At 43.6% G+C, this 27407-nt stretch overlaps 1 protein-coding gene across 4 annotated transcripts in view; it reads left to right on the top strand.

Moving 5' to 3' along the window:
• Window positions 1-27159, top strand: part of PIP5K1B (phosphatidylinositol-4-phosphate 5-kinase type 1 beta) — a 241410-nt gene extending 214251 nt beyond the window's left edge. For 3 of the 4 annotated variants that reach the window (XM_077474979.1, XM_077474978.1, XM_077474981.1), the window contains exons 14-15: window positions 7280-7394; window positions 26422-27159. In XM_077474979.1, coding sequence (XP_077331105.1) covers window positions 7280-7394; window positions 26422-26424 — 118 coding nt within the window. In that variant the 3' untranslated portion in view covers window positions 26425-27159. The remainder of the gene's footprint in view (window positions 1-7279; window positions 7395-26421) is intronic. The other variant, XM_077474982.1, reaches the window with a different exon arrangement.
• Window positions 27160-27407: the final 248 nt, after the last annotated feature.

Raw genomic sequence — 27407 nt, 5'->3', positions numbered from 1 at the left:
ACCCCTAAATTTAGGGGTACACTAGTGAGACTAGGTAATAAATGGCGGGTGCCCTGAAACTATAAAAAAATAACTAACCAACCAGCGTCACCTGTAACAGTTATATGGTGATCACTGGTGAAAGGGTTAACTAGGGGGCAATCAGGGGGCTTTATGCGGTAGTATATGGGGGTCCCTGGCGCTATAAAAAGCTGCGGCGAACCTAAATACCTACCTGCCTAACTAGCGTCACCTGTGACACTAATACAGCGATCAGAAAAACGATCGCTTATTAGGCTGGGTTCACACTGGAGCGATGCGGGAACGCCACGAATCCGCGGCGGGTTCCCGCATCACATGCCTCCCGGCGGCAGTTCACACTGCCCTATGCGAACTGCTGGGAGTGTCAGTGAAATGTTAATGACACCCCCAGATCAGTTCGCATATCGCAGTGCGATCCTCCAAACTCGGATCGCATGGTGTGAACACCTATGCGATCCGATTCTGCTGCGGACCAAAAAAAGGGTCCCGTGCGAGTTTGCGGCGGGTGCGACACGAATTCAGCCATACTATCTGTATGGCTGAACTCGAATCGCACAGAGATCGGATGTGATTTGCACTGCAGTGCGGTGCGAATCACATCCGTTCTCATAAACCGCTGCAATGTGAACCCAGCCTTAGTGACACTGGCGACGGGGGGTGATCACGGGGTTAAACCTTTATTGGGGGGGTTAGGGGGGTACCTTAGAACTAAAGGGGGCTAACCCTAACTGCCCTAACAGTTATTACAGTCACAAATGACACCCGCCGGGTGATCAGGGGGTTAAACCTTTATTAGGTAATAAATGGCGGGTGCCCTGAAACTATAAAAATATAACTAACCAACCAGCGTCACCTGTAACAGTTATATGGTGATCACTGGTGAAAGGGTTAACTAGGGGGCAATCAGGGGGCTTTATGCGGTAGTATATGGGGGTCCCTGGCGCTATAAAAAGCTGCGGCGAACCTAAATACCTACCTGCCTAACTAGCGTCACCTGTGACACTAATACAGCGATCAGAAAAACAATCGCTTATTAGGCTGGGTTCACACTGGAGCGATGCGGGAACGCCACGAATCCGCGGCGGGTTCCCGCATCGCATGCCTCCCGGCGGCAGTTCACACTGCCCTATGCGAACTGCTGGGAGTGTCAGTGAAATGTTAATGACACCCCCAGATCAGTTCGCATATCGCAGTGCGATCTGCAAACTCGGATCGCATGGTGTGAACACCCATGCGATCCGATTCTGCTGCGGGCCAAAAAAAGGGTCCCGTGCGAATTTGCGGCGGGTGCGATGCGAATTCAGCCATACTATCTGTATGGCTGAACTCGAATCGCACAGAGATCGGATGTGATTTGCACTGCAGTGCGGTGCGAATCACATTCGTTCTCATAAACCGCTGCAATGTGAACCCAGCCTTAGTGACACTGGCGACGGGGGGTGATCACGGGGTTAAACCTTTATTGGGGGGGTTAGGGGGGTACATTAGAACTAAAGGGGGCTAACCCTAACTGCCCTAACAGTTATTACAGTCACAAATGACACCAATGCAAAAAAAAAAAAAAAAATGACATTGGTGTCACTGTGACTGGGGGGCAGGGGTAATTGGGGGGGTGATCGGGGGGGTGTGAGTGTGCCTGGCATGTTCTACTGTGTAGTGTCGTGTTTGTGCAACTCACCGATCCTCTCTCCTCGGTGTCGGAACGAAAAATACCGACACGGAGGAGAGATTACATCACTTCCTCTCCTGTGTTTACATTACAGGAGAGGAAGTGATGTCACGGAGCATTTCTATTCGTCGGGAGCGATCGCGAGGGGGTGGCCATGAATGAATGGCCGCCCCCTCATCCCGGATCGCTCCCGAACGAATACCGACCGCCGCAGGCACCGGGCGGGGGCCCGATCGGGCCCCCGACCCGCGGGAAGGCAAGGACGTACATGTAAGCCCTTATGCCTGCCCGTGCCGTTCTGTCAACGTACATCGTCGTGCGGCGGTCGGGAAGTGGTTAAAGCATCTCTGTCACTGTAAAAAGGCTTTAAACAAATATCCCACACTCCAAAGACATACTGGGAGGGTTATTTGGCTCCTGTCTAGATTGGCCCTAGTATGTGTATATATAAATGTGAGTTAGGGACCTTAGATTGTAAGCTCCTTGAAGGCAGGGACTGATGTTAATGAGTGACTTCAGCAAAGGGTGGCTTTAGTAGCAAAGGCCCTGATAAACCAGCCTAAAATTGCTCCTGTCACCACCCTAAAAATGAAAGCCTGCGGACAGATAATTATTGGCCAAACAGCAACTGCAATCAAATACAGACACTGTTTGGTTGTTAGCTCTGTGCAAGCTGTTGGCGCTATATAAATCAAGTCAAAACCAGGTACCCGCTCCCCCCAAAAGGTGCCAAATGTGGCTGCGGTGGGGGAAGGGGATACAAACAAACAGAGCTTTCCCTTTTGGGTGGAGCTCTGCTTTAAATCATACAGGGAAATAAGATCATCCATAAAGTGGAGTTCCAGTCGATTTTATGTTTATTAAAACTCAGCAGCTACAAAAAGTGTAGTTGCTGACTTTTCATAAACACACACTTAGGATCCTGTGATGTGGCTGGCCAGACCCTTGGCTCTCTCCCTCATCTCTCCCTGGCACTGGCATCACAAGTGTGGGCACCCGGCTGTGACATTTTGCGGCTTCACAGCCGGCAGCACACTGTACATGTGCGAGTCGCGCTATGCCTCCTTAATGGCCGGGCAATGTTCTGGGATCTGTGACGTGTCCCAGAAGATTGCAGGGAGGGAGGGGAAGAGGAAAACTTCTGTTTGAGTCGCCTAGGCAGCCTGAGCGAAAGTGGGTACCTGGGTACCCCCCAACAAATGACATGCATGTAAGGGGATGAGGAGTCCTTAAATCGGAACTTCCACTTTTGGATGAAGCTCCACTTTAAGTCCCAGTTCACACTGATGCGGCACATATCTGATGCGATTTCTTTAGTGACAGGTGCGAATTTAGCACAATTTGGGAGGGGACTGGGCATAGCTGGAGAGTAAATTCACACTGCATCTGCACTAAACATTGCACAGAACACTGCATCAATGTAAACGGCCTTCATAGAAAACAATGTATTTTCAGATAACATGCAAATCTATGAATTTCGGATCACATCAGTGGGAACCAGGCTTAAAACCAGGGAAGTTTTGAAGCAGAGTATTCCTAAAAGCATCTGTGAGGCTTTATTATTCATTGCTTCCAAGATATCAGTAACCAGCCCATGTGACATATGCTAATTGTGAAGCTATCTACTGTGTGTGTTATCCACTGTGAATGCTTTTTCATCATTCTTTAATCTATCCCCTTATCAGTAAATTAGGGAGTGAGCAGCTGAAAGGGGCAATTACCAGACTGAGCTTGTTTTCCAAGCCTTAGTGATCAGCATAGACATCTGTCACCAGTGAACTGTGTCCATCACATAGGCTAGGATCATGAACAAAATTAATGTATTAATCAATTTTTAGGTCTCATTTACATTTGCAGTTGTAGGGTGGTAAAACCCTGCAATTGAACTGCATTTTTACCATCATTCAACCCCTTTGCTTAAGGCTCGGTTCACATATAAGTGAATTGGATGATTTTTTACCTGCATCCAATTCACATAACATGCGATTTGACCTGTCTTTCAATAGAGCCAGTTTACACATGTGCAGTGCAGTTTTAAAAAGGGTCCTGTGCTTTTTTGGGTCTGGTTTATGTGCGATTTCAGAAAGAAATTTGTACCTGAACCGGTGAACAGAAGCATACCAGAGTGTATATGTGTGAACCCAGCCTATATATGTGAACCCAGCCTTACCTGTAAAGGCAGCAGCCAAGGATTTGTCCTTCAGAGAGCAAAGCAAGTGTAAAAGAGGCCTTAAAGTACTCCTGAACAGTAGAAGTGGTTGTAAAGGGTTTACAACCACTTTAAGAGAGGCAGTTTACATGGACTTATGGAGTTCTTTGCCACGTTTTATAGACAGCCTTCCCATAAATTAGGAAGTCAGTCATTTGTGCAGACATTGGCCAATCCACCTCCTAAAGCAATATCATATTTGTGGGAGCCTCTAGATTGTCCCAGACAGCTGCAGTTTGGTGGAAAAATCTGTTAGAAAACTTGTTGTCATTGCAATTGTTCCCCCTGATAAGCTAGAGCCAGCTTCTTGCTCCTCCTATCTCTTATCACATAAACTTGTAAAGTCTGGTACACACTGCTAGTTTGTTTTCATTCAGCCCAATGGGCTGATTGAATAAAAACTGACAGCTTAGGTCAGAGCTGCTGTACTAACTATATAATGTCTTCTTCTCTGCTTGTTCTATTGTGTTCTGACAGGGGGACGCCCGCCTGCCTGAACACTCTGGTCAGCAGACCTTTTTCAGCCATGCCCCTTCAACAGAAGCCGACCTGGCTGCAGTACACACGGGCCCAAATGCCAGCCGGTTTCTATTGAACCGGCCGCTGCCGCCCGACATTCAGCCTGTGTGTACGGGGGGCTTAAAGTGATTGTAAACCCTATAAAAAAAAAAAAAAAAAAGATCCTGCAAGACAAAGGCATAATGAGCTAGTATGCATAGCATACTAGCTCATTAAGAATTACTTACCTGAGATCGAAGCCCCGCAGCGGTCCTCGTTCACCGCTCTGGCGGCTGACATCGCTCCCGGAGTTACTTTGGAGTATCGCGGGCTCCAGCGCTGTGATTGGCCGGAGCCGCAATGACGTCACTCCCGCACATGCATGCGGGAGCCGCCGGTAAGGGCACAGTCTAACTGAAGCACGTACTTGCCATTTCTTCAGTTTGCTTCAGTGCGCATGTGCCGATGGCATCGGCACATGCAAATACAGGGGATATCTCCTAAACCATGCAGGTTTAGGAGATATCCAGTGTAGCTACAGGTAAGCCTAATTATAGGCTTACCTGTAGCAAAAAGTGGTTGTAAAGGGTTTACAACCACTTTAAGAGAGGCAGTTTACATGGACTTATGGAGTGCTTTGCTACGTTTTATAGACAGCCTTCCCATAAATTAGGAAGTCAGTCATTCATGCAGACATTGGCCAATCCACCTCCTAAAGTGTGCCTCCATCCCAAACTTTTTCTCTACATTTGGAAAGATTTAGAATCTCTGTTGGATCTTCACTGTTGGCTGGGTCCCCATTGGGGAGACTTTCCTTCACTTTCTGTCTTTATAACAAGTTCCACTAGGATAGTATTTTAAATATACAGCATATAATGTGAAAAAAATGCTTTTGCAATAAACTTGTATACTACATATAAGCGTCATTATACGATAGGTGCAAGTATCCAAGCTAAAGTTCAGAAATACATACAGGAATTTTTCTACCCAGAACACATAATAATGAGAAAGTACCCAAAGTTTTGAGGGTGTGGAAACCCCCTTTCTCAAGAATCTCTGAAACATTCCTCCTCCTTTTACTAGGGTCTGGCTTTGCTTTCCTTCTCATTAATATATTCTGGGTACTGTATGTACAGTATTTCTAAACATCACCTGCTCTATGACTGTGTGGTGCTCACATTACCTATGTACCTGCATGTGTTCTTTTTAAATGATTGGAATTAACAGGCAGATATCCTTGTTTTATTAGGCTCCACCCATACTTGTAAATGGACCCTTATGCCCCATACACACGATCAGAAATTCTGCCAGCAAAAGTCGGATGTGAGCTTTTGGTCAGAAATTCCGTGTGTATGCTCCATCTGACTTTTGCTGGCAGAATGCCAGCCAGCTAAAGATTGAGAGCAGGTTCTCTATTTATCGGTCGGAAAAAGTACCTATACATAAATGCGTTTGTCTGTATGCAATTCGGACACGCAAAAAATCACGCATCCTCGGAAACAATTTGACGCATGCTCAGAAGCATTGAACTTCATTTTCTCGGCTCGTTGTACTGTTGTACGTCACCACGTTCTTAGCGGTCAAAAGTTCAGAGAACCTTTGTGTGACTGTGTGTATGCAAGGCAAGCTTGAGCGGAATTCCGTTGGAAAAACCATCCAAGATTTTTCTGCCGGAATTTCTGATCGTGTGTATGGGGCATTAGCCAGAAAACTGGAAATCACTGTAGTAGGCACTGCTGCTACAGTTATCTACATAGCTTCTGGGTCCTGTGCTGAACGGCTGTCCTGCTGCATTGCTGCAGTCAGAGAACACTGTATTTTCTCAGTGAATATAACCTGTTCTCTGATTGGATGAGGTGGAGATTATGATGTTGCAGGCTCCCCGCTTATTCACTTCATTCAATCAAAGAAAGCTCTCTTCACTAAGAGAATGCAAAGTGTTCTCTAAATGGCGCCCATGCCGAGCAAGTGATCCCTTGTATTCACAAAGCAGCAGGGCAGCCAATTATGGGGCATGATCCCCAAAAGTTAATGGGGATCACTGTAGGTGCATACTGCAGTGATTTCCAACTCCCACAAGGGACCCCACAGGTATGGTACATACATACTTATGTAAAAATTACTATACCTGGCATTCTGCTTTAAACTATTGCAGGACAATAAATGTCAAACAATGGCCATAAAAGTAATGATACCGTGATTTGATATAACAGTCACTTTATTCAAAGAATTATATCAGTTGCACTAAATGGAGGGTTTAAAATAAATAATGGATTTAATCAAAAAGAAAATCCAGGTTTTGTTGAACCAAACTGATCAGAGTTTGAAACTACTGAATCTATGATCGATGGTTTGTTTACTATGTATGGTTAACATTAAGGGGTTTATTTACTAAAGGCAACTCCACTTTGCACTCCAAGTGCATTCAGAAGTGCAGTCGCTGTAGATCTATGAATGCGACATGCAAGGAAAAAAAAACAGCATTTTTGCTTGCACATGATTGGATGATAAAATCAGCAGAGCTTCCCCTAATTTCACATCTTCCCCTCAGATCTACAGTGACTGCACTTCCAAGTGTGCTTGTAGTACAAAGTGGATTTGCGCTTAGTAAATCAACCCCTAAGTACAGCAAAGGCAAATTCAACCAAACTGATCTTCGTTAGTGTTCCAAACAGCCACTTTCCAAAGAAAGAGTTTTGAACTGTTGAATCTATGATTGATAGTTTGTTCATTATTTTGTGTATGTAAAGCAATACGTTTAGCTGAGTTGTCTTAGTTATTGCTGAGCTGTATTAACCAGAAATTGTTTCCTTTGCATCACTAGATAAGATGGACGTTCTTTTGGATTATGTATGTTCTGACTTACTGCTTTCTACTTCTAGTAGAGGTTTGCCATCAAGTTCAACATTCACACTTGAAGACAGTGCATACCAGACATCTGAACAGAGCACGATAGAAATGGACAATGATAATGGCTCTATCTTTGACGTCTACTTAGTGAGTATTCTCTTATCATGTAGCTATATGCTATAGCTATACTCATGTGTCTTTCCTTTATAATATAACAAGAGAAATCAAATGACTAAAGATGGTCAAGGTATACAGTATTATCATTTACATATGCCGTAATTTTCAGCAGACTACTTTGGTCTTTCCTGTGTAGTAATGAGGGGACCAGAAGGAATGGTTAAGAAAAAAAGGCTGGAACTACTAGAACTTAAAGAGAGTGTTTTACCAGCTGAATGCACTTCAGCAGTGATTTTTGTTAGAATGAGTTTTTTAAATTAATCTTAGCAGGATATATGTATTTTTGTTATATTAAATTAATTACACCTATAGCCGTGTGTATGCTTCTGTGCTTCTGTCTCTAAAGCCCTAGAAGAAAAACAGATACTAATGCCTCCTTTAACATGTATAGGATAAGGACACCTTTCTTCACACGATGTACGCAGAGTGGCCTTAGTCCATCCCTACGAATAGTCCTACAGTTACGGAATAAGCTGGCCATACATTATGCAATTTTCTTGTACAATTTTCCTTCAGATTTACCAAAACTATATAATTTAAGGTCAAACTCAACCACTTTCAATGTGTATGCAATCCGGCAGGCCTTTGAACTACATAGCTGAAGATAAATCTAAAGGAAATTGAATAAGAAAACTGTATTATGTATGCCCAGCTTAAGTGCATCCAGATTTATTAACCTTTATTCAATTAAGAGTATTATTAAAGCAACCCTTTTCTTTGAGAGGGTTTACAACTATGAGTTTAAACCAAATCTGCTGTCCTGCTGTGTACAGGCTCTGCCCCTCCAGCGCCACCATTCTTGTTCATGCCCAGATGCACCCACGGGCTCTGTCTGGCCTTTGGGATCTGGTAGAGAAGCATCAGCGCATCTGCGCATGAGCAAATTCAGGGAATATTTTGAACTTCCCAGGTGGGAAAATCCACAAAACTACAAGTCCCAACTGCCACCAGTCAGCTTGGCTGTAGTTCAGTCCCACTGTCTCCAGATTGCCAACTGTTGGCCCATACAGAGGAACAGGCTCACGATCCACTGATTGCGGGTACAATGCTCTGAAGACCCATTGGGAAAAAATAAAATTATGTACACTTTTATCTGCAAAAATATGTTCTTTTTTATTTTTCCAAAAGGTGAACTTAGCCTTTAACTGCTGACAAAAAAATGAATTTGCATCAGTATCAGCTCTATTTAGTCTGCTTATGCTGCACATTTTACAGAAAGGCAGAATGTATTTGAAACAGCTTATGGAGTGAAATATTAAAGTACCTCTACATTAAAGTGATAGTAAACTGAATAAATACAAAATCCACTGACAGGCAGGGCTTTTATAACAGAAGAGACCCTAGAAGTCTCTTCTGTCATAAATCTTCCCCCGCTTGTCAGTGGGCAATGTGATCTGAGCCACACATGCTCAGCTCAGACCACATTTATGGCCCGCTCTGCATGCCGCAGCAATGTAACTCCTGTGCACATGGTTATTCAATTGGCCGAAGATTCTGAACCCGGAAAGGAAGACTGGGTGAAGATGGAAGCATCGGGGAGCTGTGACAGCACAGCAGTGGATGGTTCAGTTTGTAGGTAAGTCTGTCATAATGTACTATTATGCACTAAATACTAGCATATTATGACCTAAACTTAAATGAGGGGGGGGGGGGTATTTTGTTTTTTGTTAATACAAAGACTTTTCTACTGCTTTGGTCTGCTTTAGAAATGGAAAGATTCACTTTAAGTGAAATAACGAAGGGCAAATTTCCATCATTGGAGCCTGTAGGCACACAACCTTTAGTGCTTAAAGTGAAAACGATCTGCTAGGACTGCCTCTTATACACAGAATATGTCCTTGATTTGCTGGTTCTTAAGTGCCTCAGAATTTTATGATGTGATGACTATTTTCTTTATGTAAATTGAAACACACATAGCAAACATGACAGATAACAGTAGCTCCCTCTTTTTCTCTGCTGCTCATAGACATAGGCCTACAGTGCCTAATGATGATGGTAGCCATCCATGTCCTTCAGCAGAGTGAATTCCTATTTGTTGCACTTAAAGCGGTTGTATAGTCTTTTTTTTTTACTTTTACCTACAGGTAAGCCTATAATAAGGCTTACCTGTAGGTAAAAAAAATATCTCCTAAACCTGTATGGTTTAGGAGATATTCCCCTTGCAATGCACCACTGGCTGCAGCGGCGCATGCGCACAGGGGATTTTCAGCTGAAAGCCCGGCAGATGCCGGACTTTGCTGGAAAGAATGTGGGAGTGACGATATCGCTGCTCCGCCCACTCACAGCGGCGGAGCCGCGATACCTGGTAGACACGCCCAGGGAACAGCTCCCTCGGCGTGGATCATCTGAGATATTAGGGGCCTCGTTCTAAGGTAATACTAGCGCATTATGCCTTTTCCCTTGCAGGTCAGGAAAAAACAAAAACTTTCAGCGGGTTTACTAAAATCCCTGCATCTACAGACATTGATGATCTATCACTAACCTATATAGCCCTGTAAAGAAAAAATCAGTATACATACCTTTTCTGCAGGTGATCCGACCTGATCCCACGCTGAGCTGTGTAGGCGGGTGCAGAGGACACGTCCGACAACGGAAGCCCCATAGTAAGAGCCCATTCACACAGGGGCAACACGACTTGTAGGCGACTTGAGTCAGGCAACTTGGACACGACTTGAGTTAAGATCACAGCGCGACTTGGGACGACTTCAAAACGACTTGTGATGACTTCAAGCCCGACTTGGGACGACTTACAAGTCGCCCCAGGCCAGGCGACTTTTGCCGAGGCCAAGCAGAGAATGAGCTCAAGGGGGAACTCCACGGCAAATTTCTGAAAAAAATTTGGCGTGGGTTCCCCCTCCGAGGGCATACCAGGCCCTTAGGTCTGGTATGGATTCCAAGGGGAACCCCCTACGCCGAAAAAACGGCGTGGGGGTCCCCCCCAGATCCACACCAGACCCTTATCCGAGCACGCTACCCGGCCGGCCAGGAAAGGGGGTGGGGACGAGCGGGCGCCCCCCCCCTCCTGAGCCGTACCAGGCCGCGTGCCCTCAACATGGGGGGGGGTGCCTTGGGGGAGGGGGGCGTGCGGCCCCCCCCACCCCAAAGCACCTTGTCCCCATGTCGATGAGGACAAGGGCCTCTTCCCGACAACCCTGGCCGTTGGTTGTCGGGGTCTGCGGGCGGGGGGCTTATCGGAATCCGGGAGCCCCCTTTAATAAGGGGGCCCCCGGATACCGGCCCCCCACCCTATGTGAATGAGTATGGGGTACAATGTACCCCTACCCATTCACCTGTGGAAAAAAAGTACAAAAAAAAAACACAACACAGGGAAAAAATATTTTATTGCACAGCTCCGGGGGTCTTCCGTCTTCGGGGGTCTTCTCGCCGGACTCCTCCGCTATCTTCTTGTAGCTCTTTTGCTAGCGGAGGAGTCCGGCTTTCTTCCTCCCCGCCGCCGGCCTCTTCTCCCGACTTCGGGGGTCTTGTCCCCCTCTTCGGTTCTTCTGCCGGGCCACCGCGCCTTCTTATAGCTCTTTTACAGGCGGTGGCCCGGTCTTCTGTCGCCGCCGCCTTCCGTTCTTCTTCTTCTTCTTCTTCTTCTTCTCCAGGAGATGTTGACACGACGCTCTCTCCGGCCACAATGCCAGGGACGCGCTCCGCTGCCACTTATATAGGGACAATGGGGCGGTGTCACATGGGTTGATGTCACATGGGTTGGTCACATGGGTTGATGTCACATGGTGACCCCGCCCCCTTACCATGTGACATCAACCCATGTGACCAACCCATGTGACATCAACCCATGTGACACCGCCCCATTGTCCCTATATAAGTGGCAGCGGAGCGCGTCCCTGGCATTGTGGCCGGAGAGAGCGTCGTGTCAACATCTCCTGGAGAAGAAGAAGAAGAAGAAGAAGAACGGAAGGCGGCGGCGGCGGCGACAGAAGACCGGGCCACCGCGCCTTCTTATAGCTCTTTTACAGGCGGTGGCCCGGTCTTCTGTCGCCGCCGCCGCCGCCTTCCGTTCTTCTTCTTCTTCTTCTTCTTCTTCTTCTTCTTCTTCTCCAGGAGATGTTGACACGATGCTCTCTCCGGCCACAATGCCAGGGACGCGCTCCGCTGCCACTTATATAGGGACAATGGGGCGGTGTCACATGGGTTGATGTCACATGGGTTGGTCACATGGGTTGATGTCACATGGTGACCCCGCCCCCTTACCATGTGACATCAACCCATGTGACCAACCCATGTGACATCAACCCATGTGACACCGCCCCATTGTCCCTATATAAGTGGCAGCGGAGCGCGTCCCTGGCATTGTGGCCGGAGAGAGCGTCGTGTCAACATCTCCTGGAGAAGAAGAAGAAGAAGAACGGAAGGCGGCGGCGGCGACAGAAGACCGGGCCACCGCCTGTAAAAGAGCTATAAGAAGGCGCGGTGGCCCGGCAGAAGAACCGAAGAGGGGGACAAGACCCCCGAAGTCGGGAGAAGAGGCCGGCGGCGGGGAGGAAGAAAGCCGGACTCCTCCGCTAGCAAAAGAGCTACAAGAAGATAGCGGAGGAGTCCGGCGAGAAGACCCCCGAAGACGGAAGACCCCCGGAGCTGTGCAATAAAATATTTTTTCCCTGTGTTGTGTTTTTTTTTTGTACTTTTTTTCCACAGGTGAATGGGTAGGGGTACATTGTACCCCATACTCATTCACATAGGGTGGGGGGCCGGTATCCGGGGGCCCCCTTATTAAAGGGGGCTCCCGGATTCCGATAAGCCCCCCGCCCGCAGACCCCGACAACCAACGGCCAGGGTTGTCGGGAAGAGTCCCTTGTCCTCATCGACATGGGGACAAGGTGCTTTGGGGTGGGGGGGCCGCACGCCCCCCCTCCCCCAAGGCACCCCCCCATGTTGAGGGCACGCGGCCTGGTACGGCTCAGGAGGGGGGGGGGCCGCCCGCTCGTCCCCACCCCCTTTCCTGGCTGGCCGGGTAGCGTGCTCGGATAAGGGTCTGGTGTGGATCTGGGGGGGACCCCCACGCCGTTTTTTCGGCGTAGGGGGTTCCCCTTGGAATCCATACCAGACCTAAGGGCCTGATATGCTCTCGGAGGGGGAACCCACGCCAAATTTTTTTCAGAAATTTGCCGTGGAGTTCCCCCTTCAGAGCTAATAATTCTGTCAAAGTCGCCTCCGTATAGACGGAGATCCGACTTGGAGGCGATCTCCATTGAAATCAATGGGTACCGGTCGCCTACAAGTCGGATAGAAGTAGTACAGGAACCTTTTCTGAAGTCGGAGCGACTTCAGTAGTGTGCATTAAGACGGCTCTCATTCACTTACATTGCTTTTTAAATGTTGTCCGACCTGAGGCGACTAGGGGCGACCTGAAGTCGGATCAGGAGTTGCCCCTGTGTGAATGGGCTCTAACTCTATGGATGAGGTCTCTTCCCATTCATTTCACAGCCGTTGTCGGCTGTGTCCCCTGCAGAGCTTCCCCCTTTGGAGATCGGGTCAGATTGGCTTCAGAAAAGGTAGGTATACTGATTTTTTTCTTTACAGGGCTAGATAGGTTAGGGTTAGAATGTGCATGGCTGTAGATGCAGGAATTTTAGTATTAGGGTGGACTTACACTTTAAGAATTTACAAGAAGAAATCTTTACGAAATAAAGTTATACCCTTTTTTAATAAATGCCATTGGCTCTTACTATTAATGATATACCATCCATACTTCTGTATTCCTTTAGATCATGACTGCTGTCTGACATGGTGACTGCTTTTTTGCAATGTTATAGTTCTGTCAATTTATCACAAATGCTAACATGAGCCAGATTAGTGACCTGTATAAAAACAAAACAGGGCCTGTGTAAAATGCTGTGCACACCAACTGCTTTTCATCATGCCCTGGCTTTGTCTCACTCTTCTCATTCTAAACATGCTGTGTAAGGTAGACTATTGATGCCGCTTTTTTACATTGCACTGGCTGGTACTTATCTTTTCAATTGTGTATTTTTCTGGTATGTTCTCTTTGTCAGAAGGGTCCATGCTATGCTACAGTTGGAGCTGTGAGATAATACAGTGTGATGCCACAGAAAATGTTAACCAACGCCCTGCTGTTAATCTGCAAATGTTTTCTATTGCTCTTGTCTACGTGTGTTCCAGGATATTATGGGTGTTGGCAGTCAAGTTCCTTCCTTATTTTCACTAGCATGAAGTCAGGTTTGAATAACAAATAAAGTGAGGCGCAAAGAAAAGCATTAGTCAAATAGCACTCCCCTGTCATATCCAAATGTACTGCAGGACAACGCTAAAATAGTTTGAACGCTGATCAGTCTAGTGTAGATTGTGTCTCCTGGGAAGTTATACAGCAAGAGACTGAAAGATACTGAAAGTTATGTTTTAAAGAGTAACTGCAGTCTGCTCACATAATTTGTAATAAAAACATATTTGCCATGCTGAAGCTTCCCTCCAACCACTTTACATATTATTTGATATATACTGTGATTCTGTACTTGCCAAATATGCTGCAGAAATCTCCCTCCACTGAGTCTGGCTGCAATCATTTTAAATGTGGATAGCTGAAGCTGCTGCCTGTTCACTTCCTGGATTTACACAGAGGCACACCTCCAGCTCTGCAGCTCTCATTGGCCCTTGTATGACTCCCTTCCTGGCAAACTCTCACCAGTGAAAGAAAGAGCTGTGCAGGATGTCATAAGCCTAGGCCTTTTTACCAGACAAGAAACAGGAAGTGGGCTGTATAAGGTATTTACTGGCAGAAAAAAAAAGGTTTTACTATCCAAAGTTAAAACAACAAAAGCAGAAGGTTTATTAGATGGAAAGATGAAAAAATTACTGAAGTTTCGCTTTAAATATGTAGACCACTGACAGTATTTTATTATGCATTCTTGTTTTACTCTCAGCCTCTAACTGCCTGGCTGATTTATGAGAACTAGAGCAAAGGTAAATGGGTTTTTGCTGATACCAACGAATGTAGTACTATTTCAATGCGGACCACGGCTACCCCTGAGCTGTGTGCACCCGCACCATAGAGAGCCGGTCACACTTTCCTGTCATGCAAATTGGATGCAGAGAAAGCCACATCCAATTCTGCATCGGTGTGAACCCGTCTAAAGCAAACTTGTGTTTTTGCCCATTCATTTACTTCTCCATTGCTATGTTTGTCTGACCTGAAAGAAGAAAATACCTGGTACTTCCATGCAGGGAGGAGCTTCTGGCTCAGTTCCCTTCTGCTCATGTAACAGTGTTGGCGATTGACCCAGACCTGTCACATGTCATTGGAGAATTTTGTGTCAAATAGAGCAAATTGTAGTTTACATTTAATGAAGGTAATGTGAGTATTTGCAGTTGGGGGATGCCTACATAAGCAAGGGATCATGTTAAGTATGGAATTTGAGTGGTAGGCATTGGTACCAGTTTCATTGCTCTTGGCTGTCATTAGTCTGTTTCCAGTTTATGTAATTTTTTTTCCAGTTCTCGATATTCTTCCTTTTTGATATCAAACATTATTTGTATATGGAGCATACCTTCAACTTCCTATGGGCAGGGCTGGAGCAAGGATTTTTGACACCCTAGGCAAGACCTAATTTTGCCGCCCCCTGAGCTCCACCCCTGACTCCACCCCCTTTGCCCTGCTCATGTATATCCCACCTTTTTAATGAAGCGCCCTCTAAAATGCAGCCCATCAGCGCCCATCCAATGCAGCCTCACCAGCGCCCATCAAATGCAGCCTCATCAGCACCCATCAAATGCAGCCTCATCAGCGCCTATCAAATCCAGCCTCACCAGCGCCCATCAAATGCAGCCTCACCAGCGCCCATGAAATGCAACCTCACCAGTGCCCATCAAATGCAGTGTACCAGCGCTCATCAATGCAGCCTACCAGTGCCTATCAATGCAGCCTACCTGTGCCCATCAATGAATGTTTGCTTGCTTCCATTCATTCCAGAGTCAGAACACAGACACAGGCCTCCGCCGCTGCTGTGCCTCTGACACTATGTGCGAACGAAGCGGCAGCTGCCTGCTGATGCTGAGACTTAGTTGCTTGCTGCAGAGAAAAGAGAGTAGGAACACCAGTGGCCAGGCGCCCCAGGCAGCAGTGCACCCTAGGCGACTGCATAGTTTGCCTAATGGTATCACTGACCCTGGCCTATGCTGGCATTGTTCAATGGCAATAGGAATGAAATGTGCAGGTGTCAGGCCCAACCAAACCTGTAAGCCATGCTTTTATAAGCAATAAGCGAGCGTATAAATGCAAGCTGCATTTGTGTGAGCTACACAACCTTTGACCTGTGTATGATTTAGACTCAGTTCACATTAGTGCGACAAAAAATGGGTCCACTCACTTGTTAAACCCAAAGTCGCAGGACATGTGACATGCCATGCCATGTATCTCTATGAGAAAACTGTTCCAATTGACACTACTGAAGTCGCTGCGACTTCAGAAAAGGTTCCTACACTACTTTGATCCATCTTTGACGCAACTTCAAAGCCAAGGAGTATAAAAGTCTTATCAAAGTCACTTCAAAGTCGTATCAAAGTGACTCCAAAGCTGCACCCAAAATTGCGCAACTTTGGAGACAACTAGTGTGAACCGAGCCTTGATTGTTTAAAAACAAGGGCTTCTTATAATCCCCTTTAGTAATAGTCATGCCCACTTGATGTAGTTTTATTCTTACAAGATATGCACATTTAAAATTCTAAACATCGGTTAAACATTTGAGAATATCATGTTACGTTTAGGCTTTGCCGGGATACATTCAGACATCTTAAACAAGTTTTTGGTCAATTTATTTATGCAAACTCTGGGCACATATCACCATAGAGCCAGCATAGTAAATAATGCAATTATATGATTTGGATGTCCACACATAATTGATGCATCATTTTGTGTGCATATCCTTTAGTAAAACAGGCTTCATGCTAACGTTGAAGGGTCAGATTATCATAGAAGTGTGCCAGCTATTAACCTCCCTGGCGGTACCATTATTTCGGATTTTAGGTGCTAAAAGCGGTACCATTATTTTGCATGAAAATTTGGCGTTTTATATTGTAGTCCTGCAATTCTTAGGAATAACTCTCTTAAATCTGTCCAAACCAGAGTCTAGCAGACATCCCGGGTATGATAAAGTTTGAAAAATTAAATCATAAATTATAATATAAGAAATAATTATAAATAATTGTACCAAATAATAATATAACAATAATAAAAATTATTCAATAATGTAATCACATCAAAAACACTGAAATTTGCTCAGTTGCAGAATTGTCACTGTCATTACTTTTCAGTATTTGATGACGAATCTCCCCACAAATCGCTATCGCTCAATTCTGCGAGTGATTCTAATTTATTATCGCTGTTTTCTAGCTGCTCTAAAATCATTTTTGATGTACAGTGACAGTTTTGGTTGCTATGGACAATCTCCAGTTTCCAGGTATAAAGAACAGCTTTTATTATATAAAACTACATGCAGGACACTGGGCAGACCACTAGGGACAACGGGGATGTGAAATGTTTACATACAGCAATGTAATCTGTAAGATTACATTATACTGTATGTTTACTGTGTGTTTCACTTTTTGAATTTGGCGCCGATCTCCGTGCCCGTGCGTCGCAACGCTCGCAGGGCACGGAGATCGCCGATGTGATAGATCGAGCGAGACACGGCTCGCTCGTACAGCGGGGAGACGACGCTGGATCCGAGGGAGAAGGTGAGTATTCCTCCTCCTGGATCCAGCGATGCAGTCCCGAGTCTGACTCGGGGATACCGCTAATGGTATAAAAAATCCACCCCGAGTCAGACTCGGGAAAACCGTCAGGGGGGTTAAAGGCCACTAGTTATGTAAACAAGCTGAACCAAATTGTTTCCTAATATATTCAGACAATCATCAACACACTTTAAATTTAAACCAGGGGTGCCCAACCAGTGGCCCAGGAGCCCTCTGATGTGGCCCGCGACCTCCTGTTCTGGGATGGTGGGTTGGTAAGCCTAGATCACGCCAACCCGCCATCCCCGAGCATCAGTGATGTGAATTAAGCCGGGCAGTAGAGGAAGCACGGCTGTGGAGAGAGTGGAGTCGCATAAGCCGATACTTCCTGTATTGCGCCGGCTTCTGTCACAGGCGAAGTGATACCAAATGCACTCTGCCTTGGACAGCAACAGCCGGCAATACCTAAATGGAAGACTGTTATTGAAGATACATTACTAAAATCACATTGTATATATGGGAATATCTGTTCTGCAATGGTTACTGGGCTGCTTTCAAACTGATCCAGCACTGTTACCAGCACAGTCATAGACTTCTGTTATTACCTGCGAGTTTGGTGCACTTTCAGAAAGTACACCACACCTGCAGGATATAATAGAAGTCTATGGCAAAGTGCAGCTTATCTGCAGGAAAGCCACAGGTGCACTGCGCTGCACCTGCAGTGTAGGTGAACCTTAGCACATCAGTGTGAAAGCAGCCTTAGGCTCTTTTCACACGATCAGTCCGAACCAATCAGACCCTCCATTCACCTCTATGGAGAGGCAGATGTAAATGGACTTGTGTCTGTTTACACCCACCTACCTCCAATCCGATCTCCTAAAAAAAAAACAGAAGGGAAACCGTGCCCTTCCATCTGGGCAGATCGGAAAAGAGGGCCCATAGAGTAGAGCGGGCTGTGTCCCTGTCCGCTCTGCATATTCAGAGTGGACACAAACCTGTCATCTGCCCACTCCACTCATTGTGGCCCGTGACTGGTTACCAAGTCGCTTAAGTGGCCCTCACTCTTCAAAAGGTTGGGCACCTCTGATTTAAACAGTGCATTTATTTACAATCAGTAAGACTTAAGTTTAATATAGATTGCTCAGATATGCAGTTATATTTCATTAGTTGCTATGAATTCGTGGTGTACTTATATACAGTATTTCCACAATTTTTAGCACCAGAATATTATGTAGCACTTTACAGAGTATGTACAGTGCCTTGAAAAAGTATTTATACCCCTTGAAATTTTCCACATTTTGCCATGTTAAAACCAAAAATCTAAATGCATTTTATTGGGATTTTATGTGATAATGATAAATTGTTTTCAAAATGTTTTTACAAATAAATATGTGAAAAGTGTGGCATGCATTTGTATTCAGCCCCAACTTTACTCTGATACCCCTAACTAAAATCTAGTGGAACCAATTGTCTTCAGAAGTCACCTAATTAGTAAATAGAGTCCAACTGTGTGTCATTTAACCACTTACAGACCGGAAGATTTTCCCCTTTAATGACCAGGCCATTGTTGAGGGCACGTGGCCTGGTACAGCTCAGGAGGCGATCGCTCGTCCCCACCCCCTTTCCTGACTGTCGGGTAGCGTGCTCGGATAAGGGTCTGATATGGACTTGGTGAGGACCCCCACGCCATTTTTTCGGCATAGGGCTTCCCCTTTAAGTCCATACCAGGTGACAGGGCCAGCGATGTGTCAATCTCGCCGCTGGAGGGGGCGAAATTGACTTCCTTCACTAGTCCCAGCTACCTGGAGACGCATTCAAAATGAACGGACTTTCCTCCGTGTGTGGGCAAGTCCGTTCATTTTAAAAGTACGGCGGACTCCCGCCGGAAAAGTCCGGTCGTGTGTGGGCAGGTCCGCTCGTTCAGAAAGTCCGGCGGACTTTCTGGCGGTTTGTCCGCCAGTCTAAGGCCGCCGGATAGTCTGATTGTGTGTACGCAGCATCAGAAGAAAACCTGTTGGAGTCTGCAAAAGACTTGAGACTGGGCTGGAAGTTCACCTTCCAGCAGAACAACAACCCTAAACATACAAGGTGTGTCTATTAAATAATGAGACTGATTAAATAGCTCACCTTTTATTTATAGGTATTACAAATGTAATGCTTGTCCCCTTCAATATATTTCCCATTTGCACTAATGCATTGCTGTAGTGTTGTTTTCCACTGGTCGAAGGCATGGAGAAAATCTATTTCTGTCAGCTGTTTCAACATATACGCAGTTTTCTTCTTTACAGCATCAACTGACTCAAAATGTGTCCCTTTAAACACTGATTTAACTTTTGGGAATTCATTCTCACATACCGTGCTGGGACGTCTTTTGTGCCACTCAAACACACGTGCACGAGACAGGCCATCATTTCTATAAGCTGTTTGTGTTTTGTGCAATTGTACTAAAAATTTCAAATTGACACGTTGTTCAACTTTTAAGCCTCATGCATACTGGATGTTTTTGGACATTTTTACAGTTGTTGTTTTTGGCTTCAAATGTTTTTTCTACAGTCAATAAACTCCCCATCATGTTATCCTTTGTGTCCATGCACACATAGGCTGTTATCAGCAGTTTTTGGCTGGGGCGTTCTTTGGCTCTAAAAAAAAACCTAAAAAAAAAACTATTGGGCTCTGATAGGAGCTTTTCAGCTGTTTTCATACGATTTTAAAAATTTTCAAACATAAAAAAAGCTGATAAAACCACTAACGTGGAAAAACATAACAATAGCTAATAAACGGTAGAAAACGCTATTGAAAAAATGTTGAAAAACTCACTGCAAAGCTATTGGCGCTTTTATAAAGTTATTTTAATTTCCAATGTGCATAAGGCCTTAAATTTAGGATTTTTTGGCACACTACAGAAAACACAAACTAAATGGCAACTCACAATCAGCTGAACTTCATAGAGTGTTGCTGCTTGTGATGCGGGTTCAAACATGTTCGAGGTCACTATGCATGCAGTTATAACCGGTTACTAGATGGGAATCACAGTCTTGTTATTTAGTAGACATACCTCATCCAGCCAAATCTACAATGGAGTGGTTTAGATCAAAGCATGTTCATGTGTTCGAATGGCCCAGTCAAAGTCCAGACCTATATCCAATTGAGAATCTGTGGCAAGACTTGAAAATTCCTGTTCACAGACGCTATCCATCCAATCTGACAGAGCTTGAGCTATTTTTCAAATAAGAATGGGCAAAAATTTTACTCTCTAGATGTGCAAAGCTGGTAGAGACATCCCCAAAAAGACTTTCAGCTGTCATTGCAGCGAAAGGTGGTTCTACAAAGTATTGACTCAGGGGGGTGAATACAAATGCACACCACACTTTTCACATATTTATTTGTAAAAAATTTGGAAAACCATTTATCATTTTCCTTCCACTTCACAATTATGTGCCACTTTGTGTTGGTCTATCACATAAAATCCCAGTAAAATAAATTTACGTTTTTGGCTGTAACATGACAAAATGTGCAAAATTTCAGGTGGTGTGAACACTTTTTCAAGGCAATGTATATGGTACATTGGTTATATAACTTAGGAATGTAGTTTTGCAGTGCAGTGACATAAGAGTATTTATGTAAAGAAAAAGGACAGTTAGCCCGTGAGTAACCCTTACGGCAAACTAATTTCAAAATTCCTATGCATACATGGTGTCAGTGGTTTGCAAAATTTGCAACTAAATACTCCTGGCTGGCTACTTTGCAAGAATAAGTACACCAAAATATAAGCGGAAAATTGTCCCACACCATTAATGCTGTTTTCAGCTTTTAAACCAAAAAAAATAAAAAAAGTGCAAGCATTGTACAATTTTAGCAATGAAGGTTATTGAAAAGGTATGTACAGTAAATTAACTTTTTGTGTTTTTTCACTCACTATCTCTTTAATTGTTCATCTCTACTAAGGCAACAATGCCACCTGTTGGTGGATCGGTATTACTGCCAGTTTAAAACCAATAGTAATAAATGTGGGAAAATGAAATGTTGCACATAGTGAGCAATCAGATTCCTTGTTCTATTTTACCGGAGCATGAATTGTAATGTTTTGAATAGATTGTTGAATTTGTGCATCTGTAATGAGAGTTTTTTTTTTTTTGGTAAGCACAGCTTGTATAACCACTTGACCTCTGGAAGATTTACCCCCTTCATGACCAGGCCATTATTTGTGATACACACTGCGTTACCTTAACTGACAATTGCGCAGTCGTGCGACGCTGTACCTAAGTAAAATTTACATCCCTTTTTCCCCAAATAGAGCTTTCTTTTGGTGGTATTTGATCACCTCTGTGGTTTTTAATTTTTGCGCCATGAACAAAAAAAAAGACTGACAATTTTGAAAAAAAAAAAAAACAATATTTTTTACTTTGCTATAAAACATATCCAATTAAAAAATATCAAATTTCTTTATCAATTTAGGCCAATATGTATTCTGCTACATATCTTTGGTAAAAAAAGTTCCCAATAATCGTGTATTATTATATAGGATTTATATAGCGCCGACAGTTTAAGCAGCGCTTTACAACATTAGGGCAGACATTACAATACAATTCAATACAGGGAGAATCAGAGGGCCCTGCTTGTTAAAGCTTACAATCTAGGAGGTATATTGATTGGTTTGCGCAAAAGTTATAGCATCTACCATCTATGGGATATTTTTATTTATTTTTCTAGTAATGGCAGCGCTCAGCGACTTATAGCAGGACTGTGATATTGCAGCAGACAAATCAGACACCTGACATGTAGTTTTGACACTGTACAGTGACACTAATACGGTTATCATTGCTAACAATATGCACTGTCACTGTACTAATGACACTGGCAGGTAAGGGGTTAACACCAGGGGCGATCAAAGATTAACTGTGTGCCTAGCTAATGTTTCAATGTAGTGGGGGAGGTGCTTTTACTCGTGGAAGGCATGGATCGGTGTTTCTGCTTTACAGAAACACATGATTCTTGCCTTTTTATACTGGCAGAAAGGCAATCTGCCTTGTTTACATAGGAAGACTGCCATTCTGTCAGTGTACCGCACGTTCAGCGGGTGCTGCCGGACATCAGGTAAAATCACAGCGGGAGCAAGCCGCTGCCGGCGTGCACTCACGCCCGATACCCGAAAGTGCAGGATCACTTATATATACACGTGATCCTGCGCAGTTCGGCCGCTCTGTACTAGTAAATATGCTATGGGGCAGTTGGCAAGTGGATAATATTAGTCATCTAAAGCTTATGTAAACCCACAAAAAAAATGTAATATATTGCAGCTTACTAGTGAATAACATACTTCATGTGCCTTCATGTCTACAATTTTTTCTCCACAGTTACTATGAAACTTTACACAATAAAGATAAAGTTCTTTGTGCCTAACAAAAAGTTCACAGGGAATGACAAGGACACTGCATTTCTGGCAAGATCAACAGGTATTTTCTGTACTTGCTAAAAATGTTTATAGCCTTAAGAATGAAAAGTATTTTAGCAACCACATCTTCTAATGACTGGTAAGCTGCAATATATACAATGTGTTTTTGGGTTTAGATATGCAGTGCATTTAATGAAAGGAATCCCTTTTGGCTGCACACCTCACATTTTTCCTTAGCTTGACAGATGTCCCATAAGCTGGTAAAAAATTAAATATGGGAATGCAAGAATATTTTTTGTTCAGATGTAAAAAAAAAAAAAAAAATATCACATCCTCCAGTAATATAAAAAAGGACAGTGTCCAAAGCACACAAACGCATAGTTCTGCATTCTTACAGCTCTAAATTGATAGAAAGAGAACACTGTTTGCTCAGGGTTACTCTTTGCATTACTTTCTAAAATAAGCTTCAGAACATTTTAGGCTCCAATAAACAAGCTTTCTAAATGCATTGCTGAGAAAGAGGAAATAACTTTATTGAGTGGCACATAAAGCATGGCCCGTTGTGTAAATGCATTGGGCTTGTAGAGACATAAACATACAAAAGAAGAAATGAATTAACTGCTAAAAACAAGCACGCTGCAATACCTTTTACAGTCAAGAACACAGGACTAGGCCCTTTTCCATTTAAAATGTCATTTTCTGTGTTTGCTTGGGGCATTGAACAAAGAAATGAAAATTGTGCTTCTCTGTAAATCCGCTGCTAGTTTCCTCCACCGTTTTACGTGTTCTTTTTTTTTCTTAGCAGTCTCTGATTATACACCCACTGATGCTAAAGCACAACATGAAATTGTATTACTGAAAGCCTTTAACAAGGAACAGACATGCTTTATTTTTTTAACAGCAGTAAATAAACCTTTACCTATTCTAGGCTTAAAATGTACAAATCTGTTGAGAGTGGTGATTTAGTGATGGACTGTTAGTTCTATGAAGCATGTAGAAGCAATCATTAAATTCTAGTGCAGAGGAAGGAAATATTGGACACTCGTGGATCTTTGATATACAATATGATATACAACATTATTGCCTCAGAAAGATTCCGTCATTAACCACTTCAATACCGGGCATTTTCGCCCCTTCCGGCCCAGGACAATTTTGAGCTTTCAGCGTTGTCGCACTTTGAATGACAATTGCGCAGTCATACAACACTGTACCCAAACTACATTTTTATCATTTTCTTCCCACAAATAGAGCTTTCTTTTGGTGGTATTTGATCACCTCTGCGGTTTTTATTTTTGCTAAACAAACAAAGAAAAAAGTTTGTCTTTGTTTCTGTTATAAAATTTTATTTTCTCCTTCACTGATGGGCACTAATGAGTCGGCACTGATGGGCACTGATGAGGCGGTACCGATGGACACTGATGAGTTGGCACTGATAAGGTGGCACTGATGAGGAGGCTCTGATATGTAGAATTGATGGGCACCGATAGGTGGCACTGATATGCAGCACTGATGGGCACTGACAGGTGGCATTGATGGGCACTGACCGGCGGCACTGATTGTCACTGATAGTTAGCACTGATTGGCACTGACAGGTGGCATTGATGGACAATAATAGATGGCACTGATGGGCAGCACTGATTGGGCAGGTACTGACAGGTTTTTAATGCTGGACACTGATTGGCACTGTAATGGACACTGATTGGCACTATGGTGGGCACTGATTGGCACTTTATTGGGCAATGGCAAGGGGTTATGATGGGGCACTGACTGGGCACCAATTGGCAGCTTATGAGTACATTTGATGGGGGCTGTGCTGATAATTAGTGTGCTGATGACTTGATGATGCCTGAGCCTGGACCGACTCTGTGACTTCAGTAGATAGTGGACTTCTGCTCTCTGCTGAAAATGGGTCACAATAGTGCAAACCAAACTGCACTCCTGTGATCCATAGAAGTACAGCCAAACAAGCTTTGGCTATACTTCCCTATTAAGCGAAATATCTCTATAAGTCAAAAGCCTCCAGCAGGAGACTCCAACTCCAAACCTGAGTAGTTGTAGGACAGTCCTGTAAATTGTAAAAGGAAACACTTCCCCAAAACTAGTACTGAAATGGTAGTCAGAAAATGGCTACTTCATCAGATACATCTCAAGTAGATATTTAGAATTTAGTGTGATGTTGTTCAGAATGTTTTAGACATACAGCACCCACCCACAGGTGCCTGCAACCATAAGTACAAGTTTTATTGAGCTGCCTATTCCTAATTATAGGAAACTCTACAATGGAAATAGCATGATAACCCCAACCTTCTTTGCATCATTATTGGGTCTGCCTTTTGATGTGCAATTTCACTGATATACTAAGGCTCGATTCACACTGCTGTGACTTCGAAGCCGACATCCCAGCTCAACTTCAGCACAGCTTGCATACGACTTCTTTAAGAGAAGTCAATGCAAGTCATGCCGAAGTCAGACCTAAAGTAGTACAGGAACCTTTTTCTAAGTCGGAGCAACTCAAGTTGCTTCTATTAGAACGGTTCCATTGCACTTAAAGTGGTTGTAAACCCTTACAACCAACTTTGACCTACAGGTAAGCCTAGATTAAGGCTTACCTGTAGGTCCAAGAAATATCTCCTAAACCTACACGGTTTAGGAGATATTTGCCAAAATACAGGCACCACGGTCTATGGCGCATGAGCGCGCTGCTGTCAACGGTGATATGCCGGGAGTGGTGGCTCCTGTGCGCATGCGTGGGAGTGATGTCATTGCGGCTTTATCGAATGACAGCGGCGGTGCAGCGAGACCCACCAAGAAGATGGACGCTCTGGACTACAGGGGACAGCGGTGACATTGCTGGCTCCTGTGTCAGGTAAGTGACACATAATGGGCTACTATGCAATGCATAGTAGTTGATTATGCTTTACCTTTGCAGGGAATCAAAGAGGAAGTAAACCCATCAGGGTTTACTTCTTCTTTAAATGGCCGCAACTTATCATGCGACGTGTGCTCTCAACGTTGGAGCACATATCGCACCACTGTGAACCGGGCCTAAACAGAAGGCTGTAGAGCTAAGCAAAGCTTCAGGAATTAACGTTGCTTTTTGCATTTTAGAGCTTACCTGGCTTGAAGGTTTCTGTTGAGATTTACATCCAGACAGCTTTAAGTGTCTTTAGTAGTTTTCTGTCTGCATTTTACAACAAAGAGATAACATATTAATTTGCAGTCATACATTTTATAAACTATAGTGGTTGTCAGAACTTTAAAAAGGGTGACCGTACTACCATTTTTGTCTGTGAATGCGAAAATGTAAGCCATATATGCAGGCAGATCTTAAGGCTAATACAAGATCTATCCAACCATAGACAAAATATGCTTCATCCAAATAGCACTGAGAGGGTTTATTTAATAAAATTGAACAAGCTGAAGTTAGAAGCTGATTGGCTACCATGCACAGCAGCACCAGATTCTGAATGCGCCAGTTTTAGTAAATCTCCACCTGTGTTAGAGGCTGTGTCGACAGGCTTTGGGTTTTGTTTATGGCATCAATTTGAAATTAGTTTAAAACGTTTCTGAGGTTATTCAAAATGGACAGGTTTATTAGACCTGCAGTTGACCTCCTTCTTTCCTTCAAATACATTTTTATTGAAATGCAGAACCTATGTGAAGCAAACAAAAGCCCATTGGCACAGGCTTCTAGTCAATCATTACTGTGTGGTTCCATGTCTGCAAAGTAAAAAGAATATTGTTGATTTTGTGCTTGTTTATAACACAACTGTCTGATTAGTGCATATCCAAATGTGTGAGTCAATTTGTAGCAAACACTTTATACTGTACTTGAGGCTGCATTATTATAATAATAGAATTGTCTAACCATGTTCTTTGCTCTCTTACTTACAGTAAAGTATACTAAGGAGAAGAATGAACCGTATTGCAAGGACCTCACATTTGCCACGTGCACAAAAGATAACGGTGGATTATGAAGTGTGTCCTGTTTTGACCTGAGATGATAATCTAGAAATGTATGCCATTTCAGACAGGACATCTAGCTAAGTCTTCTGCATTGACATGACATATGTGACAAGATGTTATGGAATATGGACAGTTTGTTGCACTCTACTCTTGAACTGTGAAGAACTCTTACAAAACAATGAAGATCATGCTTTCATTGCTGCAGATCACCATGGACTGAAGAGTGATGCTCTTCCTAAAAAAATCACTTTGTGTTTTCTTTGCATGTTTTTCACTGTTACTGGCACGACGTGTGAACTTTTTGGCCTACTAAAGACAGACTCAAGAACATCATAAATGCAAAGTTAAACTGTTTTTCATTTCTTATGATTCTGAAATAATCACTAAAGTCAGTCTTGTTTGGTTATTAAATAACTTCATGCACCAGTTTGCTTCTGTGTACACATACGTTATGGAGAATAGCTTCCGTACAGATATTTTCAATATGTTTACTAGAGAAATGAAGATGTGCTATTTATAACTAAGCCTTATGTTGTGTACATACTGTCTTTGAAATATTGTGATCTAGTTTATTGCTTGTAAATGAAAAATTATATAATTTATTTAGAAAAAAATAACTGTATACTATAGTTTTATTGATGAAAGAAATAAAATATTTTGTTCTCAGTGTTTGTGATTTTATTGTGTATAGGTTGATGCCATTAATCTTTATGGAAAAGTTTGTAAACCCTTAAGAGTTTTATTTCTTTAAGAATGGCTCATAATATGCTATATTTCATAATAAAAAAGCCAAAGTAATAAATATACTCATTAAACAAGCATACCACACAACGTTTTTTTTGCTGTATTTTTATTAAAATGGTTTACATAATCAAGGTAAGTGATGGGAAAAATGTGAACTTCTCTATAATAAC

The sequence above is a fragment of the Lithobates pipiens genome, unplaced genomic scaffold (genome assembly GCF_037356315.1).
Source record: "Lithobates pipiens isolate NorthernLeopardFrog02 unplaced genomic scaffold, aLitPip1_a1.2 Scaffold_13, whole genome shotgun sequence".
NCBI lineage: Eukaryota > Metazoa > Chordata > Amphibia > Anura > Ranidae > Lithobates > Lithobates pipiens.
This window is presented reverse-complemented; position numbering and strand designations above follow the sequence as displayed.